This window comes from Canis aureus, chromosome 29, assembly GCF_053574225.1.
Source record: "Canis aureus isolate CA01 chromosome 29, VMU_Caureus_v.1.0, whole genome shotgun sequence".
In the NCBI taxonomy this organism is placed as follows: domain Eukaryota; kingdom Metazoa; phylum Chordata; class Mammalia; order Carnivora; family Canidae; genus Canis; species Canis aureus.
Genome location: NC_135639.1, coordinates 39,567,945 through 39,580,688, shown reverse-complemented (window position 1 = coordinate 39,580,688; position 12,744 = coordinate 39,567,945). Strand labels below are relative to the sequence as shown.

At 36.2% G+C, this 12,744-nt stretch overlaps 1 protein-coding gene and 1 non-coding gene across 4 annotated transcripts in view; both read left to right on the top strand.

Moving 5' to 3' along the window:
- LOC144301476 (mitochondrial import inner membrane translocase subunit Tim23) overlaps positions 1-12,744 on the top strand; it is a 33,480-nt gene that overhangs the window by 14,961 nt on the left and 5,775 nt on the right. For 2 of the 3 annotated variants that reach the window (XM_077878588.1, XM_077878589.1), the window contains exons 3-6: positions 3,106-3,199; positions 3,536-3,620; positions 7,128-7,186; positions 8,973-9,083. In XM_077878588.1, the coding sequence (XP_077734714.1) occupies positions 3,106-3,199; positions 3,536-3,620; positions 7,128-7,186; positions 8,973-9,083 (349 nt within the window). Of the gene's footprint in view, positions 1-3,105; positions 3,200-3,535; positions 3,621-7,127; positions 7,187-8,972; positions 9,084-9,230; positions 9,721-12,744 lie in introns of those variants that run through there. The other variant, XM_077878590.1, reaches the window with a different exon arrangement.
- LOC144301523 (small nucleolar RNA SNORA74) lies at positions 6,123-6,321 on the top strand. The gene has a single exon (XR_013368333.1). It is a non-coding gene; the product is annotated as a small nucleolar RNA SNORA74 (small nucleolar RNA).

Genomic DNA, 12,744 nt, shown 5'->3' with positions numbered 1-12,744 from the left:
AAGCACAAACATTTGTGGTAACCTTTTCCATTCAAATGCAAAAGGGACTTCAGAATTAAAAAGTTTCTCTCATCTCATTGTTAAAAAAAACCATGGGAAGTCTAAATTTAAAGACTACCTTAATCAGAGTTGTACTTTGAGGAATAATTTTCCGTACTTTTGAAGGGCAAAGACATCTTAAATACTACCTGTGAGCTCACTGTATACTAATTTTTGGCAACAACTTTTATCCAAGGTACTATTTGTGGTTTCTCTCTCTCTTGATTTGTTTATTTTAAAGAGAGAGAGAGGGCATAAGCAGGAGGGGCTGAGGGAGAAAGAGAATCTCAAGCAGACTCCATACTGAGTGCAGAACCAGACACAGGGCTCATTCTCAGGACTCTTGAGATATGAGATAGTGACCTGAGCAAAACCAAGAGTTAGACGTTTAACTGCACTGCCCAGACACCCCTTTGGTTTCTCTTACTGTTGTTTTGTGTTGTCACCATATTTGCATCCTCACTGGTACATTAAAAATTATATTAAGTAAATCTTCCACTTTTTAGGCCAGATGAACATCCAATATAAACAACAGTATGAATTTGAATATTTCTAACATCCAGTGTCATCCAGTTGAAATATAAATATTTAACATAATTTCAGCCTTCATACTATTTTATCAAGTACAATGGTGCCCATCCTTGGATGCATTTCTCTTCTATAGTAGCAAACAATGGTATTGGTGATCTTCTAGTGACACTAGTGTCCTACAGTGTCAGCACATAAGAATTTTTCATTGTACAGTGTTTGTTAACGTGAGCTTTACAGTGTATCTTCCCTAGATGTGTAAGGATACTTCAAGATCAACCTTGCTAAGTGTTTATTTCTTAGAATTCAAATTTGGTTAATAAGCTGTTAATCATATTTTTGTTAGAAACCAAAAGCTATAGTGTTATGAAGGTTTTCTCCCCAGGATTAATTTAGCCAGTGTCTGCTCCCTCAAAAATCTTTGCAAATTTTTGTTATATGAAACAGTACATTTTAGGGGCACCTGGGTGGCTCAGTTGTTAAAGCATCTGCCTTCAGCTCAGGTCATGGTCCCAGGATCCTGGAATTGAGCCCCCTGTCAGGCTCCCTGCTCAATGGGGGTCTGCTTCTCCCTCTCTCCGTTCATGCTGTCACTCCCTCTGTCTCTGTCTCAAATACATAAGTAAAATCTTAAGAAAAAATTTAAAATGAGGGTACATTTTAATTGCATTTAAGATTAAGCCCACGCCAAAAAATAAAGGATTAAGCCCTAATGACAGCTAACGATGAAATTGTTTTCTTTTTTTTTTTTTTAATGAAATTGTTTTCAGTTGATGTACATTTGCCTTCAGTCCTCGTAGTGCTTTTATTATGGTTGAACCTAGCAAAGAGTAAGTACATGCACTTGTGTTTATTAATATTCATCTTGATCATTTTTAAAAATTTCCTATTTGTGAGCCCTGGGTGGCTCAGTTGATTAAGCATCTGCCTTCAGCTTAGGTCATGATCCTGAGGTTCTGGGATTGAGTCCCACATTGGTATCCCTGCTCTGGGGAGCTTGCTTCTCCCTCTCCCTCTCCCACTCACTCACTCCCCTTGCTTGTTCTCTCTCTCTCTCTCTTTGTGTCAAATAAATAAAATCTTTTTTAAAAAGAAATCAATTTCCTTTTGAAGTCAGTGATCCATTTCTAGTTTGAAAAACTATACACCTCATTAATTCAAATACAACATTTCTAAAATCCTCAAGCCAGAAGCATAATTTAAAACTAAGTCATTAATTTAAAAGTCAGGAAGCAGGGTGCCTGCGTGGCTCAGTTCATTGAGCCTTTGATTCTTGGTTTTGGCTCAGGTCATGATTTCATGGGATCAACCGACTCCGTGCTCAGCTGGGAGTCTCCTGAAGATTTTCTCTCTCTCTCCTCCCTCTGCCCCTCCCCCCACTTTCTCCTTTCTCTCTAAAATAAATAAAATCTTTTTTTTTTTTTTTAATAAATAAAATCTTTAAAAAAAAGTTAGGAAGCATCCAAAATTTGCAAAACTATATATAATATAATATGGGATCTCTTCAGAATTTGCTTATTATTGCCCAATAGACCATTTCTGAGTGATGAAAGTAAATGTGCTTGCTTTGAGTAAATTTATGACTTTTTGGTGAGAAAGTATGCAAACGCTAGAAATCAAGAACCAATGCAGAGCTACAGTTTTCCTAATCAGGAATGCGTTTACCAAAGTTCTATATTTGGTGAAGGGATGTTTATTAGTTAGCAAATTGCCAGCCATGTGTGCTTCTAGCTTATTTTAACCAGTTTTTATGGAAAGCTTGGCAAATGTGTACTGAATGTGTTCTTTATAAGAGTGTATTGTATTATAGAACAATCATTGTGCTCTTACAGTAGCATTTTCAACTAAGGATTTTTGGGTGGCCTTCATGGCCATATTTACTGATATATATAGTTCACATACCATATTTACTGTTTCCAGTAAATATCAAATTTACTGGAAAGAGAGACTATATAGCTTTCTAAGATTATCAAAAGAATATATGCGCCCCCAAACAGTTGAGAATTAAGAAGGTAATTTTGCTTTTGCATAATTAATCCAAACTGTTGTACTTCTGTAGTTTCTGCTTTTTTTTTAATTGAGCAGATTGATAAATAAATAGCTATAGAATGAAAGTTTTCTTTTTCCACAGTTATGTTTCAGTTGAGTAAACTATTACTTCTTATGCTTTTCCATTTACCTTTTTCTTTAGCTGTCCTTCCTAAACATTCTTGCACTGTTGTTTCATATTTAACATTAAGTAAGGCAAATTACATACCCGTAGAATCTATCAAACTTAATATTGAGAAGCAAAGTTCTGATGAGAATGCCTCCTAAGAACTAGTGAGTATAACTACATATGTAGCACATTTTATTTCACTTTGATTTAGGTGTTAGTATTGTTGTAGAAACTTAATTTTATTTGACCAAGTGTAATTGAGTTTTAGTTGACTTAAGGTTTTACTTTTTGTGAAAAACTAGTTTGACAAATTAAAAAACACTTTGCAACTCTTGGGTCTTGAGGGGAGCTCAGCTTGGATTTTGTTATTACCCCTTTAGGATACTGATGAGTTTATTTTACCCACTGGAGCTAATAAAACCCGGGGCAGATTTGAACTGGCCTTCTTTACCATTGGAGGATGTTGTATGACAGGTGGGTATGATCACTTTTTTCACTGTCCTCAATCCAAGTAATCAAAAGTGTGTAAAATCAAAAGTAATTCAGATATTGGTTCCAGAGTTTTAAAAAATCATTTAGGGGTACCTGGCTGACTCAGTCCGTTGAGCATGTGACAGTTGATCTTGGGGTTGTAGGTTTGAGCCCCACGTTGGGTGTAGAGATTACTTAAAAATAAAATCTTTTAAAAAATTATAAATAATTATTATATACATCTTTCATTTTCTCCTACTAAAATTAAAAAGAATTCGAAGTGCAGGTTTTTAATGGAAAGCTGTATTATTTGGTTGAATCATTACTGTGAATCACTAGGGGCTGCATTTGGAGCAATGAACGGTCTACGGCTAGGATTGAAGGAAACCCAGAACATGTCCTGGTCCAAACCAAGAAATGTACAGTAAGTCTTATAATCATCTGATGTAGTGATGTTTCAATATTAACCTCTACTTTGTTGGCTTGATGAGCACAACCTTGAGATTACAAATGTTTAGGGTATTGACATACATTTTGATTGATTTTTTTTTCTTAAAATAAAAGTAATTAAGGAGTCAGGTTACTGAGGCTTAGATTTTAAAAGGAGTGATTTTTGTCAGTGTCCCTCAATTAGCTGTTGCTTCCCCGACCTAACTTCTCTACTTTTTCATTCTATAGGTCTCTGTGACTTGCTTTTCTAGTGGTTGAATTGCTAATACATTAGTTAGATTGTTCAAGGGTGTGCAAAACCATAGGACATGATAGTAAAGAAAGAAGCATGTAAGAGTGATTACTGGATCTGCTGTCATTTGAATTGAACTACTTAACTGACTTCACTCACTGTTTCTGAAAGGAGAAGGCTAAAAAAAATTTATCACGGAGTCCCTAGAACTTAGGGATAGTTCCCTGAGTCTTCTCTTAGGAAATTGAAGTTTGTGGAGAAGGAAAGTAGACATCTTCACCCTGCCCAAGAAATAAACATGATTGGTCCATGTAGATATTCTCTAAATAATATGATGTTTAGTTTTGGATGTTTTTACACTTTTTTTTTTTTTTAAAGATTTTATTTATTTATTCATGATAGTCACAGAGAGAGAGAGAGGCAGAGACACAGGCAGAGGGAGAAGCAGGCTCCATGCATCGGGAGCCCGACGTGGGACTCGATCCCGGGTCTCCAGGATCGCGCCCTGGACCAAAGGCAGGCGCCAAACCGCTGCGCCACCCAGGGATCCCTGTTTTTACACTTTATATGGGTGAAGTCACACAGTATATATTTATACAATGGCTCATCATCATTTTTTTTTAAAGATTTTATTTATTCATTAGAGACACACACAGAGAGAGACGGGGGCAGATATAGGCAGAAAGAGAAACAGGCTCCATGTAGGGATCCCAGTGTGGGACTCCATCCCGGGACTCCAGGATCACGCCCTGGGCGGAACGCAGGAGCCCAACCGCTGAGCCACCCAGGCATCCCTGTCATCATCTTTATATGTAGTTTAGCCAGCAGGTGGCAGCAGGTTTGCTAAATTAGACCTTGGGAATCCTGTCAAGTTTTTCATATTCTTGTTACTATGTGGATCTTGCTTTACTAGGCCAGATCCTTGCATATTTTTACATTTTTATTAATGCTTGTCCCTTACTCCAGAGCATCTGCATGGGGATACTTAGCCGAAGTATCTGCCTTCTGCTCAGGTCATGATCCCAGCGTCCTGGGATTGAAACACCTTCCTTCCATCCCCCTGTCAGGCTCCCTGCTCTTCCCTCTCCCTCTGCTTGCCGTTCCCCCTGCTTGTGCTCTCAAGTGCACCCATGTTGTCTCTCTCTCTCTCTCAAATAAATAAAATCTTTTTAAAAAATTTGTCCCTTACTCCAGTACTTTTTTTTACTTTTTTGTGTTATGCAGAATTTTGAAGATGTACAAAAGTAGACAGAATAGTACAGTGAAGACCCATGAACCATAACCCATCCTCAGCAGTCGGCCAAGATTGGGACCAAATGTGCCCCATCTTATTCTCCGCTCGCATGTTACTTTAAAGCAAATCCCTAACATCACATCATTTAATACCAATTTGAAAGTGGAGGATATGCTAGAAAAGACAACCTTTGTTGCTTAAAAGTGATAATTATTAGTGTTTTAGAGAGAGTAAAATTGATTTATATTTTTTTAGGTAAGATTTCTAAAATATATATTCTTAAAATATATATAATTTTTTATATGACCATTCTAATCTTATTGGATAGGAAGCATTTAAAACAGGAGACAACCGGGGTAATAGGTGGCTCAATTGGTTAAGGTCCGCCTTTGGCTCAGTTTATAATCCCAGCTTCCTGGGATTGAGCCCTGTGTCAAACTCCCTGTTCAATGAGGAGTCTGCTTCTCCCTCTCTCTTTGCCTGCCCCCCACCCTGCCCCTCTTATGCTCTCTCAAATAAATAAATAAAATCTTTGAAAAATAAAATGAATAAAGTAGGAGGCAGCCTCTAAAAAAATGGAAAGAAAGTAAGGTTTGGGGCCAGTCAGATCTAGTAGCTTCAAAGCCTAGTTTCTTACTTACTGTTTTGTGATTTTAGGTAAGTTTTTTTTCTACACTGAAGGGTTGTTGAGAGGTGATTAAGGTAGCTAAATAGGGGCTCAGTAAGTGGAGATATATTTCCCAATCATATCCCAGACAATTTCACTAACTTGCAGTGCTTCCAGCGGTATAATAAAAGTAATAGTTTTAAAAACTTGTTACAAATGACAGTATACTGAACTTAAAATAAGTTAGTAAATATGTAACAATTAGTTAGAAACAATATACTTCATTACTAATTTTTAAACAGCTTTTTAGAGATAAATAGAAATTTTTGTTATTTGGACATTACATGAGTTTTTTAATTGCATTAAATGAGTTTTTTCACTTTGTTACTGGAATTACATAATTTCCAGCAGTAGTCAGCTGTCCGGATAGACCCATTCCTGTGATGGTGTTACACTGCTGGGAGAGGAATGTCTTCTTCCTCCAGTTGCCTCTGTCACTGTTTTGGTGGCGCCTGGCACTGGTACAAGGCAGAACTATGCTTCCTTGAGAGTATGCTGAGCGTTCACTCTGGCCGCTTGGTTCTAGTCAGGGAGCAGACATAGTATGTTTTCTGTGTGTATTCTACTGAGACAGCTTTTTCCTTCTCTTTGAGTATTTCCCCTTATTTCTGCTTTTTTTTTTTTTTTTTTTAAGATTTTATTTATTTGACAGCACAAGCAGGGGGAACAGCAGTGGGAGAGGGAGAAGCAGGCTCCCCACTGAGCAGGGAACCCAATGTGGGGCTCAATCTCAGGACACTGGGACCATGACTTGATACTTTAACTGACTAAGCCACCCATGCACCTCTATGTTACTTCTTTTATGTAAATCAATTACTATAAACTTTTTTTTTAGTAAAACACATTCTAGGCTGTCAAATCCTTTGTGTATTTGATTTATATTTAATAATAAGAACTTTCCTTACTGCCCAAAAATGTTAGAGGTTTAACCTTCATTTATATTTATATACAGTAAAAGTCATCCTTACTAAATTCTGAGGAGATACTAAGGTAAGTCTTAAAATTAAGAAAACTTCAGGGGGTGCCTGGGTTGCTCATTCGATTGGACATCTGACTCTTGATTTTAGTTCAGGTCATGATCTGGGGGTCCTGATACCAAGTCCTGCCTCAGGCTGTGCACTCAGCGGGGTGTCTGCTTCTCTCCATCGGGTCTCTGCTCGTGTTCTCTTTCTTTCTAAAATAAATCAATAAATCTTTTTAAAAATAAATAAATTAAAAAAATAAAAATAAATTAAGAAAACTTCGGGTATTGGCTTTATACATTATAAATAGCTACAGTAATGGTTTTTCAAATTACTAGAGAAATGGTAATTCTAAGTACAAATTCTTTCTCTCTCTGCCCTGGTAGGATTTTGAACATGGTGACTAGGCAAGGGGCACTTTGGGCTAATACTCTAGGTTCTCTAGGTAAGTAGAGATCTCACTTAATAAATCATTAATGCAACAAAAGAATGTGTATGTATCATGAACAATTTGGTCAACCAAAGTTCTGGCCCTAGGATATTAAACATTTTATTTAAATCTACTCTGATGAGTAGTGTAGACAATACTTAGGAAAAGACCATGAACAACATAAAGTAATTCCAGATGTTAAAGCCTTTTCTCAATGTTTTAAGTCTTTTTAAATATTATATACTCCCCTGTCCAAGCAAGATACCAAATCATGTTTTAAGTAGATATGAAATCCAGGTAACTTAGATCTAAGTCCAGTGCCTCTTTATGTTAAGAAAGGTTCAGGGTCCTGTAGTAAGATACGGTAGATTAATTCATCCCTCTTGCTCTAGTTTCCTAATAGCCCATTCAGCATTCTATTTACTTCAGTAGATTTCTCAGACCCTATTTCCAGAGTTATAATAGGACCTTTGTAGATAATGAAAACATTTGTTGTTCTAAGCAAAGGGTAAGTTAGTAGGACTTAGGACCAAATTCTTTCATATTATGTTGTTTATAAATGATTGACTCTTTTGGTTACTCATAGCTTATAATAAATGTACCAGTGGTATTTATACTGTAACAGCCAAGAATGTCTTTGTAACTTAGTTGAAAGTCTGAAAATCTTTTAATTGTGGCAGATTAACTAAAGGAAAATGTAATCATCTCATTGAAAAAACATAGAAAAGGCGTCTGTTGTGAAAGAATAATACCCTAGCTTTGTCATGGGATTTGGAAGCAGTACATTTTCACACCATGAAGTCAAATTGACATTTGAGATTCTAGGAAATGACTGCTTCAATGTGCTGCTCATATACAGTCACCCTTCTTTGTTTCTGTTTGGTTGCTTATGTAACTAGAGTAATCTGCCATCCTGGTCTGCCCAGGGGACTGTCTTTGTTTTAGCATTGCAAATCTCATGTTCCAGGAAACTCTCTTCCTGAGTGAACTGAGATGCTGACCAATTACCTTGTGTGTTCCTAGTATCATATGATCAATCACAATGTTTTGCTCAAGTTCAGTTTCAGTTAAAGAAGTTGAAATGGCAAGAAGAGCCTTTACAGAAGTATAAGAATATCACAACAGAGGTGTTGTAAGGCAGTTTGGTGTAATATTGAAGGGTCAAATAATGGCATAATTTTGAGAAATGATAAAAGGATTAATCGGAATCTTTACAGGAATAGGAGAAAGGTAGTTTGGGGGATGATTTTGTTACAACTATATCATGCTAGTGTTAATAGTTTTTTACATGTGAGGGAACCAAACCTCAAATTTTTTTAAGTTAACATCTTTGTTAAAATAGAAATGCGTGTGTCTTAGTTTCTAAATCCAAAGTATATAGCTGTTATGAATAAGATATAAGTGAACATTAAAAATATTTTTCCTGGGACTCCCCAGCGGGACTTTTTATTAGTAGCTACTATTCTTGTTGCTTCTGAAGCTTTCCACAGAATTTCTTTGCATATCCCCAGTTGTACACACATGTGCCTGCTTTTACATGCTAGTGATACGGTTTTTCCTGCTTTTTCTTTGGAGTGTGTAGTGTTCCAGTATATGGAAAGTCCACTTCTTGGTCTATACCCTTTGATGGGCATTTGATTTGGTGCCAGGCTTTTGCAATTACAAATAGTGTTCCAGTAGTCATTCTTTATATATCTTTGAATGCTTGTAGAATGTCTGTAAGATATATTTATCTAAACATAATTGCTATACTGACTTTTAATCACTTTTTTATTACTGATCAGTTCCATTTCCCCTTTAGCTTTGCTCTATAGTGCATTTGGTGTCATCATTGAGAAAACACGAGGTGCAGAAGATGACCTTAACACAGTAGCAGCTGGAACCATGACAGGCATGTTGTATAAATGTACAGGTAGGTACTACTGAGTGAAGAGGAGCTCTCAGTAGTTTTAAAACTAAGTAGCCACAGTTTTCAAAGGATACTTGACACATTTTTTGCAGTATAATGGAGAGCTGAACAAAACTCCTGGTTGTTTTGTATTTTTCTTTTTTTTTTAAGATTTTATTTATTCATGAGAGGCAGAGACACAGGCAGAGGAAGAAGCAGGCTCCATGCAGGGAGCCCGATGTGGGGCTAGATCCTGGGACTCTAGGATCACACCCTGGGCCAAAGGCAAGTGCTAAACTGCTGAACCACCTAGAGATCCCCTGGGTTTGGGTTTTTATTTGTTTTTTTATTAAGTGTACATTCAGTAATATTAAGTGTATTTACATTATTGTGGAATATCACCACCATCTAACTCCAGAACATCTCTTCATCTTGAAAACTAAAACTGTGTATCCATTAAACAATTTTCCCCTTCCTTTTTATTTTCTAACTATGAATTTAAACTCTTAGGTACTTTAGGGTACCTCATATAAGCAGAATCGTACAATATTTGGTCTTCTTATGACTGGCTTGTTTCGTTTAGCATACTATCCTCAAGTTCATGTTGTAGCATGTTTCAGAATTTCCTTTTCAAGGCTGAATAAAAACTCCCTTGTACATATCTACATTTTATTTATCCATTCATCTGTCAGTGGATATTTGGATTGCTTCCACCTTTGACTACTTTGAATAATGCTCCTGTGAACATGGGTGAACTAAATACCTTTCAACTTTGAAAAAATAAACAGAACCGTAAGAGTTGAACCAAAATGACCTGACTGGAGATCAAATACCAAATTCTCCTCTAAGATGGAAAAGAAATTAACATTCACTGCATTATGATTATGCCCTCAGCTATAAGCACTTAATGTAACTTACTTAAAACTGTGAAGTCATCATCATCACACCCCAATTTTATAGATGAATGCAGTATTAAGAGGACTTTTCAAAAGGTCACATAACTGGTGATAGGCCCAAGTTTTTCATCACATTTCTGCTTGAAATAGCTTAAGCTACATATGTACTCTACTTATACCTCTGAAAATTACATTTGTTTCATTGTTTTACTATGCATTAGAAATGATTAATGGAGTAATTTTGTTTTTTGGAAATTCCTCCACCACAAATATCAGGTAGCACTTTTGCTTCATTTTTAATAGAAGAAAGAAAAGCTTCAGTGGGATCATGAAATCCAAGATTTCCTGATACATCTGAGAGTGAGGGGTTTTTTTTCCTATATTGAAAATGGATTGAGGGTTCCTGGGTATTCAGTTGGTTGAGCATCCTACTCTTGGTTTTGGCTCAAGTCGTGATTTCAGTGTCATGTGATCAAGTCCACCACCCCTCTCTCTTCCTTCAAAATAAATAAATTTGTAAATCTTTTTAAAAAAGAAGAAAATGGATCATATTTGGAATTTTATTCCTAAGAGTTCACAGTATTTCTTGCACCACATGCACATGTATGTACTCAAATAAACAGAGCTCCAGGTAGATTGAGACGATAAATGCCTTTTATGTCTATGAAGATGTTACCTTAGCTAGAAAAACTTTCTTAAAAAATCTAAAAATACTTCAAGTTGAAGATCTTTAGGATCAGACAAAAGAATTTAAAACTTTAATTGGCAGCACAAGGGTGCATTTAGCAAGAGTTTACTTGGCCCAACCTGTGTTTAAAAAGATCAAATTAATATTTAAAAAACAAGAGATTTCACATAGAAATCTGGAATTCCAGCTTCTTTTGAATAAATGGAAGACAAAAAGCTTACATTATTCAAGTTGACATATGGCTAGGGCTGAGTGGGAGCTGTTTCTGTACCAGTACATGGGCACTAAAGCTCCAGTTCAAAGAATACATTAGGGGTTGGAAAGTCCCGGTCTTATTCAGGGTAAGCCACTGTGGGATTTCCCAAGCTCTAGGCAGGCTTGAATATAAGAATGTACTGAATTATTCATCTTAGAACATATTATACATATTTAAAAGGGAAAGGAAAAGGCTGAATTCTTGATTTTGGAGGAAATGGGAGCCTAGCTTTCTGTGTCAAGGACTTCCTTGCAGTAATAGCATTTATGACACAGGCTGAGACACCTCCTGCATAAATTATAAAAGAGAAAGGTCTTGGTTCAGAAGAGAAGAAGCAAAAAAAGAATATCCATAATTCTATGTCAGGTGACTGCAGATTTCATTTTCCATTACAGTGTGAAACATAGAGGAAGTTAATAATCTGCTGACCAAGAATTCCAACGTCGGCTCATAGTTTCTGGCTGAACAATTTAAATTTAGCTCAACACATTGAAATCAGTCTACAGAGGAGTCTTGTTGATTTCTGGTTTAGAATGAATTTAATAAGTACAGAATTACAAATTTTGTGTGATAGGAATACAAATACAACTTCAACTTCTAGATTCAGGGATTTGGAAAAGAGTTGAGGCACTCTTGGTCTAGAGCCAGCATAGACTCTTAAGGACAGAAGTTTACATTTAGGGAATAGCTGATTCTTGCTGACATAAAACATTTCCAACCCCCAATGTATTCTTCGACAACAGAAATGAAAATTAAAAAGGTTAAAGTAGTATAACTCAACTTAGGTATGGAGCTCCTTTAGTGGAAAGAAAACTCATGAGGAAAAACACATGAGAAAATGGGTAGTTATCAAACTAAAAGCTTAGAGACTAATTTAAATGAATAATTCTCTTGAGTGATTTTAGTTCATATCTGTTTATTTAATGAATTTATGTAAATATTTTTCAAAGGGTATGAAATGTCATTATTAGATTTTCTATGGCATATGAAAATCTGTTTAATAATGATCCATATTGGGGCGCCTGGATGGCTCCGTCCATTAGATGCCTGCCTTAGGCTCAGTCGTGATCTCAGGGTCTTGGGATTGAGCTTCCTCTTAGACTCCTTGCTCAGCAAGGATCTGCTTCTCCCTCTGCCCTTCCCCCTTGCTCGTGCTCTCTCTCTCTCAAATAAGTAAATAAAACCTTGGAAAAAAAATATTGACCAGTATTCTACCAGAAGAGGAACAGCTGTAGTTTTGCTATTGTTCATAAGCTTAGGACTAATGTTTAAAAGGCTTGGCTTGGTCACTTATCTGAAATCAGGAACAAGGCATCAGAGACTAAAAGATATGGGCACCCTTTTCTCCCCTCACAAAAAATCCCTGACCTGTTCATTCTGTGCCTTCCATAAGATTGTATTAGAGAAGCAGACTAAATAAAATTAAGGATATTCAAATACATTTCTTCATATTAAGCAAATATTATCAGGGTTATTGTTAAAAGGGGTACTTTTATCAATGAGTGCCAGGCCTTCAAAATTAAACTTTGAAGATTGTATTAGAGAAGCAGACTAAATAAAATTAAAGGATATTCAAATACATTTCTTCATATTAAGCAAATATTATCAGGGTTATTGTTAAAAGAGGTACTTTTATCAATGAGTGCCAGGCCTAACAAAATTAAACAAAGACTTTCTTGATGACTTTCTATTAGTGGCAGCAATATTCTTCCAGTAAATTAAAATACACATATAATAGGCAGAGGGTTAGCTGCTGTAATATACAGAACATTTTGACAGATCACTTAAACCAACAGTCCAATAAAAAAAAACAGAGTAAGGATTGACAGAGCGCTTCAGGGAAAA